The sequence below is a fragment of the Dermacentor andersoni genome, chromosome 7 (genome assembly GCF_023375885.2).
Source record: "Dermacentor andersoni chromosome 7, qqDerAnde1_hic_scaffold, whole genome shotgun sequence".
In the NCBI taxonomy this organism is placed as follows: domain Eukaryota; kingdom Metazoa; phylum Arthropoda; class Arachnida; order Ixodida; family Ixodidae; genus Dermacentor; species Dermacentor andersoni.
In genome coordinates, this window is record NC_092820.1 from 158,056,610 (window position 1) to 158,076,467 (window position 19,858).

The following is a 19,858-nucleotide window of genomic DNA, read 5'->3' on the forward strand; positions in this document are numbered from 1 at the left end:
GACAGCCGAAGATGCCGCCAGAAAGTAAGGACTGGCCGCTAGCTGAGGAAGGTGGGGACTGGGGGTTTGTCTCCCAATGCCCACCACCCCTGGACCCCATCAAGGGCACAACGAAGTTTGATCTCTCTCTCTCTCGAGTGCTCCAAAGCTGTTCATAAGGAAGAGTAGAAAAGTCAGCAATTTTCTGCATTGATTACGTTACTATTATGAAATGAATAACGAGAAGAAAGGGGGTTAACCGAGGGGCCCGATTTTTATTAGTCATATCATAAGAAGCCAACAAACATTGACACCAAGGACAACATAGGGGAAATTACTTGTGCTTAATAAATGAAATGACGAAATGATAAATTAATGGAAATTAAAGTGGATGAAAAAACAACTTGCCGCAGGTGGGAACCGAACCCACAACCTTCGCATTTCGTGAAGGTTGTGGGTAGCTCAATTGGTAGCTCAATTGGTAGAGCATCGCACGCGAAATGTGAAGGTTGTGGGTTTGGTTCCCACCTGCGGCAAGTTGCTTTTTCATCCACTTTAATTTCCATTAATTTATCATTTCGTCATTTCATTTATTAAGCACAAGTAATTTCCCCTATGTTGTCCTTGGTGTCAATGTTTGTTGGCTTCTTATGATATGACTAATAAAAATCGGGCCCCTCGGTTAACCCCCTTTCTTCTCGTTATTTACATAACGAGGGTCTCGAATCCGGCAACATTGATGCCTTCAGGTAGCATATGTGGGTTTATTGACCAGTTGCCTTCACCCCCCCAAAAAAAACGATCACGGTCTCGTGACGCCTGCGGCAAAAAATACGTTCCACGTCTGCCGCCAAGGTCAGTGAATGGTGGCGCTGGCTAACACTCCCAGGGTTCTACTAGGACACATAAATACCCAAGAAAGTGGATGGGGAAACGGCGCCGCGGTAGCTCAATTGGTGGAGCATCGCACGCGAAATGCGAAGGTTGTGGGTTCGGTTCCCACTTGCGGCAAGTTGTTTTTTCATCCACTTTAATTTCCACTAATTTATCATTTATTTCTTTATTTCATTTATTAAGCACAAGTAATTTCCCCTATGTTGTCCTTGGTGTCAATGTTTGTTGGCTTCTTATGATATGAAATGAAGCAACATAGTTAACAGGGGTCAATGCAAAATCAGAATAAACATCAACTTTAAGATATGCTCAGTTCAAAGTGTGAATATGCATACAGTAAATGCAGGCCCATTTTGCAGAGCAAGCCTAATAGTGGGGCCCACAGGGCAAGAATTTTTTTTTTCCAAGCAATTCAAAAACAGTGGTTTGTAGCTTACTGAATGGTGGTATGATGTATGTTGCATTGCTGGGATGTAGAGCCTCTGAAAAACAGCCCAAGAAGCACATCAGGGCCACATGGCCTATATTCAAAGACAAGTATTATACCAACTTTCATAATGACTTACTTTTGGTAGTTTGTCCAGCAAGAACAATACCTAGAAAGAGGAATGCATGTTTATAAGATGTGTCAAGACTTCTCACTCATGCACAAATGGCCAATTTACCAATAGAAATGATCACAGCCTAAATATTTTGCTGATAAAATAACTATACCGTGAAGAATTTTTGTAATTTCTTTCTGCATTCTTTTGCGATAACCTAACCGTGATCACCAAATAAAGACATTAAGGTGTGCTGTAGGTCACGAAGTTGGAGCACTTCACGAAAGGAAACTGTGGCAAGGCATGAAGCAATTACAATGCTTTATGAAAGAGTTGCTGCAATTAATTAATTATTGCTTCAATCATAATTATTTTTTTAAAAGGCCATTAATTAAGACCTGTGGCCTGTATGGGTCACAGGTCTTAATAGACCCGCATAGACCTGCATAGACCTGTCTGAGGACGGTTTCCATATGCAAGCAAACCAGCAAACCATCTTGTACAACAACATGCTATTGAGTCGCACATAACCTTTGTTTCCTATTAACCCACTCGGGGATTGCAATAATAGAAATGCAAGTCTGAAAAGCTAGCAAACAGCAACAGGGTGGCAATTCTACAAGTGCTGCTTTCTTAACTAAGCCACTTTCAACTGCAGTATCAGTGGCCTGATGGGAAAAATCACTGACTAATACAATATGTCCAGTTTCCTTGTTTCTCTCTCTCTTCTTTTCTTTTTTACTACTGATGCTGCACAAGTGATAACTGAGTTCTCAATTAAGTTCTTAAAGACTAGTGAGTGGAGGTAAAAATGCCAATCTCTGAACAATAAAAGCAGTAGAACTATACTGAAGGGAAATTTAAGTAAAGTTACAGAGGTGGAGTTTCTGCCAGTATGCTACTGCAACACGTAGTCTGGCAGCGTTTGATAGCACTTTTGGTTCCTTGGAACAGATAATCAGCATAGCTTCCAGGTGTGATGGTTTTGCATTTACCCAGATGCACAAGAAAAAAATCAAACAGTAGAGTCAGACTTAACATTCAGCAGCATGTTCTGTCTTATTTTTGCTGTTGTAATTAAGGTGTTTATGTTTTCTATTACCCAGCTTGTGGGGATTTGGGGAATTCAACGCGCCATTGCACGGGTGCATTTCACCTGTTTCTGCAATCCCTACGCCTCACTCCCTCCTTGCTCTGAACCAGTTGTCAGCGGTGGAGCTCCACTCGCGATTGTTCGCGGTGAGGGCGGTGCTACGACGTCACGAAGCGGCCCCTGGTGGCAACTCTCGCGGAAGTAGCGTGTCTCTTCTCCCTTGGGACTGTGCTGGGTACGTACATGCTCCCTCTCATCCACCGACACCTTTGCGACTAGGACTGAGCTCACGCACGGTGCCTTTGCCTGTGCGGGGAGCGCGTACCTCGTGTTGATCCTGTCCTGACGGTAAGCCGAAGAACGGGTGCCTAGTGCTCGCGCGAGGTTGTACCACACCAAGCCGCACTCATCGGAGGCCCAAGCCAAAGGAGATTGCCCGAGCTCTTGCGAGTTGGCCCATTGGTTATCGTGAGAGCAAGTAGCATAGCCGCCAGGACTTTTCCTAGCGGCGTGTCCCAGCTTGAGCCTGTGCTCTCGCAGCGATGTGCTATAGACGCCCCTGACTGTATTTTTTGCCCTTAGTGCGGGACCCCTTTGGTTCCCCGCCGCACCAGGACCGGGAATTTGTGCAGTGTCAGGTGCCATCGGATACAATAAACAGTTTCCATCAATTCAAGGCAATACTGTCTTCTTGCATGTGTCGCTCGGTAGCCCCTTGCAGCCTGAGCTCGCGTGCAGCGGTGCTAGAGGCTGACGGCTGATGCGGTACTGTGGCTCGCTAAGCTCGAACCCACGGTGGTCGGTACTCCTTTGAGACCCTAAGACCCCACAAGCTTAAACTAAAGCGAATGAAAATGGGGGAAACTTTCTTTCCCGAAGCGCTCTTACTTGTGGACACTTTGCCTCCGTCACTTTCCCTTCATTGCCATAGAAAGTTGTCCATGTATATAGCCATTAAGTAGTGACAAAGTGCAACTGTGTTAATACCAACTGAACATACATCAGTTATTGATGAAATTTAAAGGGGCCCTAAACCATTTTTTATCGAAGTGGAGAAAGGCATTTCAAGTGAAAATAGGCTATTTCAGAAATACTTTGCCGCAAGAAGTACTTCAATGCATTCTGCAGATGTCGAGTTATTGGCAATCAAGCAAGGCCTCCGCTGTGCACCTGTTCCTTCTTCAATGCCTTGCACTGCGAAGGCAATGGTGCAGTGGAGCATGCCCACAATGCTCCGCCTTCTAAATGTCTCCATGGCACACAGTTAAAAGTTTCATTTTGGAGATGCCACTGACTTCCACTTTTGGTGCCTACGACATGCTAAACATAAACCAAATGCAGTTGTCCTGAGCTAGCCACAGAGCGCTTAGCCAGTGGATTCGTGGTGGCACCCCGCGGTGGCCACAATATCTATGCCATGTAGCCGACTGCAGCTTGAAGTCAGCTGTCAGCCAAAAGCAGCAGTCTAAGGTAATGATGAAATAAAGCATCCAGAAGAGAGTGAGGACAGGGCCTTCTTCTGAAAAGGGAGTGTTTGAGAGAAAGGTGACTTCGCGACCTGCTTGCGAGCTCCACACACCACGTACGACAGCGAAACTTGGCTGAGATGTTCACAGCAACACATGCTACCCGTAGACTATGTTATTTCACCAAGCCCAAGGGGTAGTTCAGGGCCTCTTTAAGGTTTAACCGAAGCCCGTCTGGCCGGTGTGGAACACAGTGAAAAGTAGACAAAACCCGGGGCACTACTCTGACCAAAGTAAATTTAAAAGAAAAAAGATGTTTCAGCTCCCACACGGGAGCCTTGTTCACAGGTACTGATTTGAACAACATTGTACATGTACAATGACATTTCAATCACCGCGGTACCATTGAAAGCACCCACTGCACTTTATTTGTATCCCCTGCTTCGTCTAAAGTAAACTGAACAGAATCCCAAGAAACACAATGCACAGCGAGCTTAAAGGAAAGAAAAGGCAAGCTACAGCAGCAACACCATTTGAAAAGAATGCCAATCAAACAACACACTTCAACTCACGGGCATGTCGACGTGTTGTCCAAGAAAGAAGAGCAGCTGATGCAACCAGTACCAAAAGTAAGGCCAGAAGAAAGCAGGCCACGGTAACCTCAGGTAGTATGGCAGCCACTTTTGTTGATCTTGTCACACTGCAACATTTCTTTTATTATTACAATGGCAAACTAAAAAAAGAAAAAGAAAAACAAGAAAAACAAGTTGCTTGACATGTAAAAAAAATTCACCGATGATTACGATACTCCCTAATGCAAAATTTGAGCGCAGCTCGATACGTGTTTTCACTTCGCGATATATTGGCTGGCGCAGACAACCTGCCTCGTGCAGCATGTTGCAAATGGAGTGAAGTGCAGCACGTATGCCTCGCTAATCGGGAGATCGCAAGAGGCAGTACGTGGGGGGTGCAGGGGTGCGATTCACAGCAGCTGCTGCAGACAGACCTCCACTCATGCAGTGCTTTGTTTCCATACAGGTGATGTATGGAAACAAAGCCCTGCATACAGATGATGTATGGCCCCTCCCCTCTGCAATGTACAATTATGTACCTTGAGGGTATCACAAATAAATAAATAAATAAATGTGTGCTGCTCTGGCTCCATAGCATAGCCATTGTCGCCGCACAGCACGTTTTGCGCGGCACTATGCTTTTCTTCTCATACTTTCGTTCCACTAACGACAAGAGCAGCCCTTCGTCACAGAGTAGTCGTGTCACCAGTGTCGGCTGTGACAACACCCAAGGGAGCGTCACATTGAGCCTTACTCGTAGCCACTCGTCATCGCCCCTTGCAAGAGCAGTGATCCCCGTCACACGCTGGCACTGCGGACTGACCTCAGCGGCAGACGCCACGGATGAGCGTAGCCCTCCCCACCTCACAGCACCGTAATGCTCGCTCCTATATTTTTCCTTCCTCCATGATGAGGATGCCATGGCCGCCGGCAACTCAGCGCATGCGCAGGCCATCTCCCCTAAGCTCCTCCGCTTCTTTCCACCTCATGGTTCCAATGCACCCTCCTCCAGCGCTTTTTTCGTCCTCTCTTCACTATGGCCTTTCCTTCGTCTACCGCTGCGCTCCGAGTTCACTTTCATTCCTCGCGGCACTCGTACGCTTGGGTATGCTGATGTCCCCAACGCTCACTGCAGCAGTGGGATATTAAGAGCTGCGCTCTAAAATTAGAAACATGCATCAAGTTTGTTTGTGTGAATGTTACATGAGTGCTAGGGTAGCCGTAACTAACACCACCTCTCTCATTAAAAGCATGCTACAGAATTTTCGACGCTATGAGCTAGAATGCTGGAGCAATCTGACAATGTAGCACTATATATCCTGGCAAATGTTTATATATTTCATGCTTGCCACTATTCAAAGCTGGCAATAGTGAGAGCCTTGGCTATTATGCTAGAAATTTTGCTGTGTTCTTACTCAACATTCCTATAAGGAGACAAAATGTATAAAGATGCAACAGCATAGGAGAATGCAGAGCAGATGGCCGCCCTAGTTTCTACCAGTTTTTTTTTTTTTTCCAGCTATGTAGAATTCTTGCTTTTTTCTTTCTTTTAGCTGCCTGTGGTAGCTAGCAATACTAATCCTTGAACTGGATTGCTCAAAGAGGCCAACACTGCTTGCACAATAAACTGAAGTGTATCATTGACTAATTAATAAAATTTCAGTTTTAAATAATTGCTTTAGGGCCCATATTGCACATAAATTGTAGCCAGTGAGTTTACAAGGCATATCTACTTGAAACAAATTCCGAGGACGGCACCAGTTTCAAGATGTGCTCCATCAAATGTGTAGTAAAAATGCATGATGTTCCACTTACCATTTTAGCAAAATGACTTTATGCATTGAAGCTCAAAAACAACTGGAACACCAATGTATTTCGTTGCATACTTTGGCAATGAATCTCAAAACTGGTGTCACCCTGAGAATTCATTCCACGCGGATACACCTTGTGAACTTGCTGGCTACAATTAGTAAATTGCAATATATGCCCTAATGTACTTAGTTAATTAAAATTTATTTAGTGAAATTTTGTTAATTGATGAATTATACATATTGATTTCTCATGCAAGTAATGTCCGCCTCTTCAATTATTCCAGCTTAAGGATGAAAACCGTGCTATCTTGCATGGGCAATTAAAAAAAATTCTGTTTAGTCTAAAAAGAAGACACCCGGTATACCACTGTTTTTTCGTCCAACAAAATGGTGACCCACAGCATTGGCATGATACCTAAATCAGCCATTCAATAATTACACACTACCTTTCCAAAAAGAACAATTAACTGTGGCTGTATACCCAAGTCAGTTGTGCTTCCCTATAAGAATTACAGCATTAAATCAATCCTGGAATATGGGCAAATCAGCTATTAAATTTCACATATGTATTGCAGGTATCATTAATCTAACCGAGAAAATTAACCACATGAGACAAATGGTGCCCTATTTCGTGGTTTTTATCTTTCTCCTAGCCCTGGTAGTGTTGCTTATAAGAGCAGAGTCCTGTTCTGAATATCAAACTTCGAGCATAAATATTTTTTTCCTGAGAAAAGGTTTGTTCATTAGGCTACTTGCTTATTACAGGCTAGTTAGACAACTGCACAAATACTCAACATAGCTTGTCGTTTCTGCATGAAAGAAAATAGTTTCACTCACTTGCTAGTTGTTTCAATAGACGATCTCCTGACCGTGCCTGGGACACCTGAGGCATCTGGCACAAGGCCGGCAGCCCCAAGGACTGCACCAGTCGCTGAGTACTCGCCTACTCCTGAAGACTGTTCAATCAGCGAGCTACCTTGGTCCCCATACTCCTGCTCGCCGTCAGCTGAGCCCCACACAGGTCCTGCAAGGAGCCCCTCGGAAGTGCCCTTTTCTTCCAGGACAGGCTGCTCAGGAGTGAGGCCTTGCTGCTTCCTCAACGTCAGGAGCTGTGCCAAGTTTCCACCGACGCCAATTTTGTGTTCCACCACAACTGGGGTCCAGCCATGGCCTGCTAAACAGGGGCATGGAGAGGGTGAATGAGGGGGTGGTGAAAGTGGGGGAGGGCTTGGAGGTGTCTCTCTCATCTGCAACACTTGGGGCAAATGGCCACATGGATACACTTCCGTCATAGTTGCTGCCGCTGCTGCTGCACTGGTGTACTGAGATTTCGAGGGACCCCAGGCACAAGCAGCAGCTGGTGCCTGAGAACTCGCCTGGATCATTATGCCATGCCCAAGACCTCTGGTAGCTTCAGCCAGTTGCCCAACAAGCTCGTCATGTTGGAAAGGCCCTCCAAAAGGACTTCTACGTGCATCAGCAAATCCCTCAGTTTGGAGACCTGCATCTCGAGCAGGTGAGGTGCATTGTGAAGAGCCCAACGGGGACGTTCCAAATGGACCAGGATGGTATGAAGGTGACGAGGGTGGTGACATGGTACGTGGTGCTGGTGGTCCCGCAAAGGTCTGCACAGCTGCCTCTCTAAGTGGTGTTCTTGTAGCAGGTTCCCTAGAGAGTGACCGGGACCTTGCATCTATGGTAGGAGCCCTGACTGCAACTGGTTCCTCTGTCTGAAAGATTGCGTCCCTTGTCTGAGCACTTTGGGAAAGACGCCCTGGATAGCTGCTGACGTTCAGGGTGCAGGGATGGCTCACAGTGTTCCTTGAGCAGACAGCAATGCATGGGTATGAGGCTGCCTCTGCTCTTGGAGCTGAGACAGCAAATGTCGGTGACAGACGGTGGCGACCCATCTCACCAGCTTGGGTGCCAGCATTTGCCATGCAAGGAAGATCCAAATGGCCAAACATAAAAACAGATGATGCACAGCTGCTCACTGATGGCCTTGATCGGACACGGGACACAGGTCTCTGAGGAAATCTGCGATGGCCTTCAACAACGCTCTGTGGCCTACTGTCACCAACACCCATTCCTACCATTCCATATAAGACGTGCGCTGTTGTGGGTGGTGGGGACACAGTGACAGGAACATCATGCTGCACTCCGAAGTCTTGCATTGCCATGCTTTGGACAGCATAGATACTTTTTGCACTATAGTTTTTCTGATCACAAACATGTTGCTGCCCAATGTCTTGCATTGGCCGCTCCTGAACTGTGTAAACATCTCTTGCGTGCCAGTCCACCTGATCATAATTATGCTGCTGCTCAAAATCATGCATAGGTCTTCTCTCAGCTCTGAAAATGGTCCTCGTCGTCACACTGTCAGGTTCGTATACACACTGAATGCCAAAGTCATGCACTGGCTGCTCAGATTGAGCTTGAATGTCCTTTGTGAAGTCTTTAACAGGATCATGCCCGATTTGCACTTCAATATCATGCAAAGGCCTTGGAGTAGTTGTGATATCTTTAGCTACTGCATCAAAGGGTTCATAATTACGCTGAACAAAGGCTTCTTGATGTCCACCAAAAGGCTCATACTTCTGCTCTACTTTCACCGCAGCAATGTTTGTTGTAGTGTGGACAAAGGGCTCATAGTTACACTGTACCTCAATATCACAACGTGGTCTTTCAGGCAGCATTAGTGGCTCTTGGGAAGGCTGGAAAACACCTCCATGCTGTGCAGTGAAATGTCGTTGCTGCTGAGGATTCAAGCCAACAGTTAGTGTAGGAACAGAGGTTGAATGGGTGAGCACGTCAGTCTGAATCCCTCCACTGTGTTGTCCAAATGAAATTGTCCGAGTGGCATGACCAGGTAATGTGGTCACAGATTCAAAGGATAATGTCTGAACTGCCTGATTTCCGGTCTGTTTGTATGGCACTTCAGAAACAAGCACCCGTAGTGGGCTTGTTGAAATCTGTGTCGTTCCATCTGCACAGGCAGTTCCAGCAGCACTAACTACAGAGGTCATCTGAGCTCCCCGAGACACACAATGTGGTTCAAGTCTTTGTCCTCTCAACTCCTCTTGTGAGGAAATGTTTGTAGGCACATCAGGCACATTAGCTGCATGATGTCCAAGCAGCACCTTTTTACTTTGAAGCTCTTGTATTGTAGGACAGGTCTCTGTTCTCAATGTTGCCTGCGTAGTATGTGTAGCATCTGTAGCCAGCTGGTCAGATGACACATGTATCACTTGGGAGACCTCAATTCTGCCCTCCTTTCCAGGCAGCTTGTCAAATGTATCTACATACGTCATCGATTCTGCACTAACACATTTTCGTTCAATATGTTGCAGGGAGGTCTGTGTTGACAGAACTCGGTGAACTGTACAAGGCAGTGAGCCAACATGCGCTTGCACCTCTACTTCTGTCAGAGACGTCGTCTGTGAAGGCAGCCCCTCCCTAGATATTCGGCAAGGTAACGACATACTGCGAACCCTCCCTGACAAACGTGTAGGTGATTGACCTCTCTTACGTGACAAAAGAATATCTTGCTGCAGCTGGCCCGTAATGGGCTCCTGTTGGGGCTGCTGTTGCTGTTGCTGCTGTTGAACCATTTGGGAACCTTCTTGCATGTATTGGCTCTGCAACCACTGTGACTGCCCCAACTGCCACTGCATTCCCGGCCAAAATGGTTGATACGCTGGCCACTGTGCCTGCTGTGGCATCATGCCGAATGACTGGCCATAAGCCTGAGCTTGGTCTTGACTCTGCATCGTCTGTGCTTGCCATCCAAAGGGTGGTAGCATGCCGTACTGCTGTGGCATGTAGCTCTGAGCTGCTTGCATACTGGCATACATTGGTGGTGGCAGTGTTTGTGGCACAGGTGGTGACATTGTTGGCGACATTGGCGGCGGCATCAGTAGAGGTGAAAAGGTCGGTGCTGCCGGTTGTGGCCAACCTATGGTGCCCATTGTCTCTCCCTGCAGTGGCCCCTGCATTTGAACAAACATTTCTCTCTCGTGAACAGTAGCCTCGACAATGCCAGCTGCTGCTCCTGCTTCTTCTTGCACCTCATCATATTCTTCCGTTGGCTTCTCATCCTCGTCACACTCATTTTCTTCATCTTCTAGCTGTTCCATGTTGACAAATGTAGGCAGATATGACCCGGCAGGAAGCAACTGGAAAATGCCAGCTACAGGAGCACCTTGCGCTTGCTGCTGCTGCTCTGTAGTGGTCATGGAAGTGGTTACCTCCTCTTCAGATTCCATTGCAGCCGCAGGAGCATTGTAGCCAGGAATACAGATTCCCTGGTCAGTGAACGTAACCGGCACAGAACGCCCCATGGGCAAAAACACATTGAATGCCGATGGTCCTGGAAGTGACTGGGAAGTGACACCCATAGCCGCAGGGTCCTGCTGCAGATTCACCTCAATTTTAGAGCTGGATTTTTGGACAACCTGCAATGTGCAATGCACTTGCTCAAGCTCAGTAAATGCATATGTTACTAACCACATATTTTATGTTAGTCTGTTCTGGTTGCTTAGAATTTGCTAATGAAATTGGGGTGGTCAGAAATTACTTTCATGTGTGGAAAGGAGGGTTTTCACAGCTCTCAAGAAAAGAAAGTGTCATAAAGGGGCAACCACTGCACCAGTTTTGATGGATTTTTTTTTTCTTTTTTTCATTTAAATAGAAAAGTTAAAATTAAAAGGAGGTGACCAGAAAAACGGGATGGAGGCACCTACAAGCATGCCTTCAAGTAACTACGGGTGATAAGTGGCGTTTTCTCCCCAGTTGCTCCGAAGGGACGGGCCGACCAACGGCAGATAACCGGGAGTTTAAATGAAAGGCAGCGGGGTCATCGCATACTAAAGGTAATAAATCTGGACAGACGTCCTTTCGAGTCCCCCCTCCCTTTTTTTCTGAGCTAACATACAGTTACAACCTCATCCGGAAGAAAACCTTCGGCAGCAGGCTCGCCGCGACCCAAATAGCAAATGCAGTGTCATTTATACGATCTAGTACATCACGTATTTTCTGCGCTCTTACCTGACGGCTGCTTTCGTCCTCTTCTGAAGTCGTCGTCGTCGTGAAAACAGCCTTCGTCACGTCGAACATGGTCGTAGACGTGCTGTCCGAGGTGCTGCTGCTGGACGGTGTCGACGACGAGTCGCCGTCGCGCCTCCTGCGCGACTGCGCCTTCGATGCCATCGCCGGCAAGCGCGAAGTCGGCGACGAGTTACCGCTCCGCTTATGCAGAATCAAGGGTGCTCATTGCGACTGCAACAGCCGCCACATACGATGTGCTCGGCGGGCCCTCCAAATGTATATAGGTATTCTGCGACTCCTCTTAGTACGGCATCGAGCGAACTTTAACCGGTCCAGATGCGCCTGGGAGCCATACCTCTTCCTGCCTCCTTCTTCTTCATCCACATTTTCCCTGCCAACTATTCTATGCCGCGTACCCACGGCACCGGAATGGCTACCCGGAAGGAAACCGAAATGCACACAACTGGGATTCCTGAGACGGCACTTGTATCGCCGTAGAAATAATAGTGAGCAGACTGAAATACGAGTTCTTCCAACATTCACTTCAGTCGAAACCAATGATGTGCACTGCACCACAATCTACTACGGCTAGCACAGCCCGTACGAGGTTTCAAAAATTCTAAAATATCATCAATATCATCTTGTCCATTCTCGTTTACGTAGTCGATTATTTTTCACCAATTATTGCCAACTTCGTACAGCGCAGTGTGTCGGAAGTGGACGAAGACATTTTCGGATGCAACATTCGGTGCAGCCACAGACACACGGACAGACAAATAACTTTAATAAAGGGTTCTGAGAAGCGCCGCACATGGAGCAGCACGGGCAGCACCGCGGGCCGCTCCCACGTGGGGACGGAGAGTCCTAGCCATATGGCCTAGCCTCACCGCCGCATCGCGGACTCTTTGGACAGCCCGGAGTTGTGGGAGAAGATCGGAACTCTTGATGGCAGAGCTCCACTTCTCCTCGGTGACTTTACTGGGTCCCCGTAACGAGGGGCACCGCCAGAGCATGTGTTCTAGGCTGCTAACCGAGCCGCAGTCCGGGCAGGTAGACTCGAAAGCGTCCGGGGCAATAACGCTGAGGAAAGCTAAACTGGGATATACAGCCACAGAATGCGCGATTTTACCGTTGATTTCTTGCCGTGACGAATAACACGAGGCACTGCCTTCCTAGAAAGCTGCCGTGTTGCCACCGTAGAATAGACACGTGCACGGTAACCGGCGATCGAGAGCAGTTTCGGTATCCCGGGCACGCGCAGTAGGTTAACGTTATGGCATACGGCGAAATAACTGTTCACACCGTCATAAAACATTCCGTGTTGCACGTGCTCTTGGTAAAGGTTGTTGTATACACAGATTCGAGCATAGCCACACTACTTGCACCAATTGCACGAGACCAATGCAAGGTCGTACCATTATTAGTAGTGGTAGTCGCCAAGTGCACAGCTTACTGCACTATGTGTTGCACTTCTACTAACCAAGGTAACCATTGCAGTAGCTTAGTGTTGCAATGTAGTACAAGCTGCACAAGTTGGAATCGGTTGGCGCAGGACAGGGGCAATTGGGGATCGCAGGGCGAGGCCTTTGTCCTGCAGTGGACATAAAATAGTCTCATGATGATAAGCTGCGCAGAAATGCTGAAGTTGTGATGGCTCCAGCCTAGCAATTAGGAATGATGTCTTTTTTTTTTTTGTGCATACAGCACGCCTCACTGCTCCGATACTTCCAAGCATTTTGCTCAATGCTTATGTAACAGCAGCTAAAATATGCATGGCTTGCGAGTCGACTCGCAAACCCACACTGGTAAGACCACCCCAGTAAGCCAGTCAATTCAAGGGCGAAAAAAATTTTTTTTTTATTTGCAATGCACAATTTCACAAAGGCAGAGAATAGGAGAAAAAAAAAGTGCGAGTTTTACGATTTTTTTATGTATCGATGTTTTGCTCTTTTTTTTTCATTTTTTCTGGTCTACTCCCTTCCCTCTGATTCCTGGTGGGCCAGTTCACGTGGGTGACGATAAACCAAGAGCTCCGCAAGTACGTTGGCCGAGTCCACAACAAACACAAAGGGCAACGCAACAGCTGCCCTGTGTGGGCTCAGCCAAGGCGCCCTCGTGGGGACTTGGGCTACCCGTCACCCATAGACTGTTCAAACCCCCGGGCGTCTGCGATGGAGTCGGGAGCTAGGCGGTCGCTCTACTCTTTCTTCATGGCCACGTTCTCCTTGGCCTGGTGAGCGTGCAGCACTGCAACGGCTTCTTCCACCTGCACACAAGCATTGCACCACATTAGCGGCAGGCAACAGCACATCCTTCAAAACACCTCCCCATTTCCTCCTTTCCAGGCAGCAAATTATCAAACTCTTGGTATCGGCTATCACCCAACAGTCAACTGTTCATTTCTATCATTCAGTCAAAAAGTCATCAGTGGCCAGGATTCGCAAGGATCCTTCATGCATTGTTGTGTATGCCACCAAGACTAAGCAAGTCCTAGCTTGCAACCACCAATGTGGCAGGGTGGGCCTGCATCGCAGCATACTGGAAAGAAAGCAGTCAGTGTTTGGGTTCTGCAGAGACTGCTTAGTCATTCCCTTCATGCACAAATCGCATTCAACACACATAACCTGGGGCATAATCTGGGTTTTCACTCCAGCAGGCAAGTCCTATTTAGCTTGGAATGCAACAGGACATGCTTATACTATACAATAATGTTTGCTACATAAAAACAAGGTGGCCTCCTCTGCACATAATGTGCCTGTACCCAAAGCAAGTGATATTCAAGAAAATGTGTAAATATCAACTACCAGCTGAACTTGCAAGCTAGAAAACTAATATAAAGAACTTCACTTGACATCCCGACCTTTGCCACTCGAAAGCTTTGCTCACTGGTTTACTAGCCATGCAAGCGGTGCACTTTCAAGCATCCCTGAAACAATTTTTCTAAGAACTGTTTGAACACAGTATTAAAAAAGTTTATCAGAAAGGTTCTTATTACAAGCTAGGATTTAAATGTAGTCAATAATTAAAAAGCATAAGCATCCCCCTCACCTTCCCAAGTTGTGGCCTTCACTGTCAATTTGCATTTCCTGTGTCTATGACTATGACCTGCCCACTTGGATACTATGCCATCCAGCGACCTCCCCTTTCAGTTAGTTTGAACAATTCTTTCAAGCATTTTCAACTTCTTTTTTTAGTACCGTGGCAATGACCGGCACGAAATTATTAGGTGTAAAACTCATTTTCTCCACAACGTGCAGTCGCTACAGTGCACTATGTGCAATGGTGGTTCACCAGCATCGTTAGGGCAGTGATAAGAGTAGAGTGCTGGCAAGCCACAATACAGTAGCTGTATGCAAAGATCAGGCATCTTGTCTCTTACAGAAGAAAATGTTGCTGAATAGTGAACGTTTCCTAAAGAACAGGAATGCAAAACAAGTCCCCTGTATGCCCTTCATTGTTGTTAGCCTTTCTTCAACCTTCCTACGTGCCAGCACCAGATTATTCATACAAACCACTGAGAAACATTCAGTTGAGTAAATCGTGCTTCTGCAATAGGAATACTGCTGCGAGGAGGCTTGGTCAGCCGGAAAAACATAAAAAGAGGTGGCAACGTGACATTGAAGCTCCCACTTCAGTTCACTGTGACATGAACTGTAACAGGGTCGAGCTGTTTATCAACAAAGGACTACACTGTGTTTTAAGCAACCATGAACTTCACCTAGTAAGCTTGAAGAACTGCCTGTGCTAAAATGGCCCAAACTAGAACTTTTTAGGCTGACAATTTAGCATAATTAGTGACGGTGTGCAACATCTTTAGTCCATGGTAGAGAGATAATGAAACAACCTTGATGCAATCATTGGTTGTGCATATATATTCTAAGCAACATGAACCAACTAGCCAACCAATAAGTGTTCTAGCATTCCTGAGACACCAGCTTTGGATAACATGCACTGATAATGCAGTACAGTACAGTAAACCACCATGTTGGTTAAGTGTGTAGACGAATTTCTTCCAATCATACTAAAGAGACCAATCAGCATTAACGTGACTGACAACACCGTTTCGAAATAGGGACCTGACGAGCTGTTGTCACATGATCCTACCTAAAACATATGTCGACAGCCTTTCCAGTGGTGGAGCTCGAGGCCAAACTCAGCTTTTCTGAAACACTGCACTGAATGCAATAGGCAGCGACATGCTACCCCCCCCCCCCACTGTCTTATTAGCTATGAAGCCATGAGCTTAGCTGTCGCACAGGCAATTGAATGTGACACCATGACATTGTGTAAGAGGATAATTCAACTTTTTTGCACTCTAAACAATTTTTTATAAGATACCGCTTGCTGGGAGAGAAAATGTTGGCAAAATAAATTATTTTTTTGACTGAAACAGCAGCACAGATTCTGTCACTCATTTATGTACATTTCTGCAAACGTATTTGTTCTTCCTGCCCTAGAGCCAGGTTGCTTCCTTTTGGATATGACTAGCATTGGTAGATTGGAGTCACAGTCATTGGACGCAGAAAGTTCAAGATTCCATAATCACCAGCCTCATCTAGAATTAAAGTAAAAGCAACACACTTTCATTCAGACGTTATCTCCAAATTCATTTCTTGGTGCCTGCCCATGCCAACACACTATAGAATCTAAAGCACTGCTGCATTTTTCCAAGTGACTAAATTTTCCTGTCATTTCATGCATGACATTGCTGCTATGGAAGGAAAGCAAAATGGCAGCTACTCCGGTCCAAAATTACTGCCAATAACCATCTGCAACAACCAAGTGCAAGCCCTGGTGCTTTAGGAAGCCAATCACACAGCACAGCAGATTTTTTGGTTTGGCAGGAGGTTCTTGCTTGGCGATCCCCCCCTTCCCCTCCCCAGATGCAGGTGGCACAAATACTCCCAACAGCTAACGCGAGAACCACCTCTGCTGCCCCAGCCAATTGGTGCACACAGCCATGATCAAAACGAAACCCACCTTGGCCTTGAGCGACTCGTGGTGCTCGAGCATGTGCAGCAGCTCTGAATTGTCAATCTCGAGCAGCATGCCGGTGATCTTGCCAGCGAGGTCCGGATACATGCGGTGGATCAGTGGGAACAGGCGCTCGCCCAGCATCTGCTTCTGGTCGTGTGGTGTGGCCTCAGCCAGCATGGAAGCGGTCAGGGGTTCCTGGCCTTGGATGTGCACTGCTGCCTGCTGCGTCTGAGACACCTGCTGGGCTGCCGCTGCAGCCGCGGCCACCTGCTGTTGCTGCTGCTGCTGAGCAGTCACCTGTGTTTGCAATCATGCAAGGTGCAATGTAGTCACATCCAAACACTGCACCGCTTACAAAGGTAAGCAGACAGGGCACTTTGCTTCTAACAGGCAGTACCCAAGTATGGATGCATCTCTTAAGCATTCAACTGTTGCATATGTATTTCCCACATCATATGGCTTGTAACCAACTACACAGCATGCTCAGTATAACAGTAAACTTTGCCCACCTGGAATTGAGCAGTCACGGGTGCTGAGACAGGCTGGATCTGGGGTGGGTTGCGCATGGACTGGGTGTACTTGTAAGTTGGGCGTGGACCACCAGCAGTTTGAGGGGCAAGGCCCGCAGGGCGAGGGCCAACCACCCGAGGCGCAGATGGGGCCTGCTGCGGTGGAGCCTGCTGTGGTGGTGGAGCCTGCTGCCCACCCGTGATTGGTCGTGCGCTGCCGAGGGCTCCCCGCTGTGGTTGTGTTGCCAGGGAAGGACGTGGCTGCCGCTGGTAGGGCAGTGAAGTGGGGAAGCCTCCCTGAGGCTGGGCCCCCTGTGGTCCACCAGCACCCGCCTGAGGTCCCCCAGGTCCACGCAGCTGCTGCTGCTGGCCTGTCCAGCGAGGTGTAGCACGCATCTGGGCTGGGCCTAGAGTGGCTGGGAAGTAGCTGCGCTGGGGAGTTTGATGGGGCATGGTAGGCACAAAGTAGCCTGCTGCACCTGCACCACCTGGTGGGAACATCTGTCCCATTTGCATGCGCATGCCTGCAATGCGGTGCATGTACTGCGAGGCAAGATGTGCCTTGCGGTCTTCCTTGCGCTGGGCCAGGGCAACGTAAAGTGGTTTGGAGACCACAATACGGCCGTTCATTTCTGTCACAGCCTTTGTTGCCTCTTCTGGCGAGCTGAAGCAGACAAATCCAAAGCCCTTGGAGCGTCCGTTGCCATCTGTCATAACCTTGGCACTCGTAATGTTGCCAAAAGGAGCAAACTCCTTCCGGAGGCGCTCGTCATCCAGGGCATCGTCCAGGTTCTTGACATACAGGTTGACACCCTGGTAGCGATTCAGACGCTCCTGCTTCAGCTGTTCAAAGTGACGCTTTAGCTCCGACTGGCGCTCAGCCTTCTTTTGGGCACGCCCAACGTACAGCACCCGACCGCCCATTTCCTTGCCATTAAGCTCATCCACAGCGCGTTCAGCGCACTCGGGGTCCTCAAACGAGACAAAGCCAAAGCCCCGGTTTTTGCCGTTCTCATCTGTCATCACCTTGGCACTGGTGATCTTGCCAAACTTCTCAAAAATGACCATGAGCTTCTCATCGTCAAGCTCATCACCAAAATTCTTTATGTACACATTGGTGAAGCATCGAGCCTTGTCGCCAAGCATCTTCTCGCGTTCCTTGCGGGGGATGAACTTGCCCACATAGACCTTCTTGTTGTTGAGCAGCATGCCGTTTACTTTGCTAATAGCCTTGTTGGCAGCTTCTTCGGTCTCGAAATGGACAAAACCATATCCCTTTGAGGAAGCCTCTTCGTCTGTGGCCACTCGACAAGACAGGATGTTCCCAAACGCAGAGAATGTGTCGTACATGGCCTTGTTGTCAATGGTCTTATCCAGGTTCTTTATGAACACATTTCCAACCCCAGACTTCCGCAGCGATGGGTCTCGCTGTGACCACATGATACGGATCGGCTTGCTTTTGATAGGGTCGAAGTTCATTGTGTCCAGGGCGCGCTCCGCTGCAAAACGCACACGAACAGAGACAAAATGTTATAGCTAATCATTGAAAATTCCCGAAGACACACACACTATAATGTGCGTGTGTGCAATTCCGCAACATCACGGAATTGCAAGTCTTTTGTGCCGCCTTCGGCAGCAAAGTGACAAAAGCTAGCAAATGCGCAGCACTTGAAGCGTCTTGGCACACAATTTGTACGCCACACACTCGGGCGTCTTTACATACATTACAAATCGCGTGGCAAGCTGCCTGCGCACCACGCAATACGGCTCAGTACCAGCTACTGTAAAAACCCACGTGCCAGCGTGCGATCGAACGCATTGTCAACCCGTAGGCCCATCCTCAACGGTTACTCCAAAGACAGGTTACATCTGATCTGTCAAGATTTCCCTTACGGGCGCCTGTGTTAATTGCTGCCTACGTGTCAAAGCACTGAACAGAACTCTACCATGCAATTTGACAGCATCCGCAAGCGAGATGTGGGTCACTGATCTTAACAAGTGTTAAGCCTTTCTCTGAAGCTAATTAGTTTGGGAAAGCTCACGCAAGTATCAAGGATACCTACGAGTCATAAACGACATGCGTACTCACCATCAGCGGGCTGCTGGAAGTTGACATATGCGTAGCCGAGAGATCGTCGAGTGATCATGTCTCTGCAGACCCTAATCGAAAGCACGGGACCCGCTGTGGAAAATTTCTCGAACAGCATCGCCTCTGTAACATCCGGGTGCAGGTCGCCAACGTAGAGAGAAGCCATCGGGTAGTTTGGGCCACTGGGGTTCATCTTGCCAGGTTGGAGACGACTTCGGTGATGAGCTCGCCGTATTCAAGGGGATCCGCCTAACCCTAACTTCACCGCGACAGTTACAACTTTTTAGACTGAACTTGGGTACAAGTTCAGGGTTTTGCCAAGGTTTTACAATTTTTTTTTACGTTTTTCTGTTTTATATATTTTTTTTGTATTTTTTAGTACTTACGCGTAGCGTACACAGAATTTAACTATTTCCCCCACGTGAACGGCCTACCATTGAGTCATATGGGAAAAGAAATGGCGGAGAAGCTGCGCTCGTAGTATATTACTGCAGTGTTGTATCACTCCGCTGCGCGCCTTTACTTTTCACTTTCATTATATTAGTAAAAATTGTACTATTTAACGTCTGCAAGCACTGTGCCATTTATAGTACAATCATTGATTGCTATTCTCATTAAATGTCTTTGTATTAGCCACACACTTAATGCACTACATCATGCGCGGAAGGGCCAGCAGTGCGCGGTGACGTCAAGGGAGAAAGGGGTCGCCAAAGCAACGACACGGGTCCAGTGGAGTCTGCGTTTCGTGGCGCTGTGATCGACAGTGATATCGATTACCTCCCTTTTTTTTCTTTTTTATCAGCTTCTATTTTCCCGGCCGATCTGATCATCGCTTGACGCAGGCGCAAGCAGCATACCAAAAATGGAGTGCTGTCTCGCT

At 47.6% G+C, this 19,858-nt stretch overlaps 2 protein-coding genes across 4 annotated transcripts in view; both read right to left on the bottom strand.

Moving 5' to 3' along the window:
* LOC126533523 (uncharacterized) overlaps positions 1-13,162 on the bottom strand; it is a 55,529-nt gene extending 42,367 nt beyond the window's left edge. For all 3 annotated transcript variants that reach the window (XM_050180692.3, XM_055071927.1, XM_055071928.1), the window contains exons 1-5: positions 11,404-13,162; positions 7,195-10,811; positions 4,547-4,674; positions 1,440-1,469; positions 1,311-1,355 (exon numbers count right to left, since the gene is read on the bottom strand). In XM_050180692.3, the coding sequence (XP_050036649.1) occupies positions 1,311-1,355; positions 1,440-1,469; positions 4,547-4,674; positions 7,195-10,811; positions 11,404-11,565 (3,982 nt within the window). In that variant the 5' untranslated portion in view covers positions 11,566-13,162. The remainder of the gene's footprint in view (positions 1-1,310; positions 1,356-1,439; positions 1,470-4,546; positions 4,675-7,194; positions 10,812-11,403) is intronic.
* A 73-nt stretch (positions 13,163-13,235) lies between these two features.
* On the bottom strand, positions 13,236-19,444 carry pAbp (poly(A) binding protein). Its single transcript, XM_050180635.3, has 4 exons — positions 18,979-19,444; positions 16,890-18,388; positions 16,384-16,677; positions 13,236-13,669 (listed from the first exon to the last, which is right to left on the bottom strand). Exons 1-4 carry the CDS (start codon positions 19,169-19,171, stop codon positions 13,601-13,603), a joined length of 2,055 nt encoding a protein of 684 aa, XP_050036592.1. The 5' UTR covers positions 19,172-19,444; the 3' UTR covers positions 13,236-13,600.
* Positions 19,445-19,858: the final 414 nt, after the last annotated feature.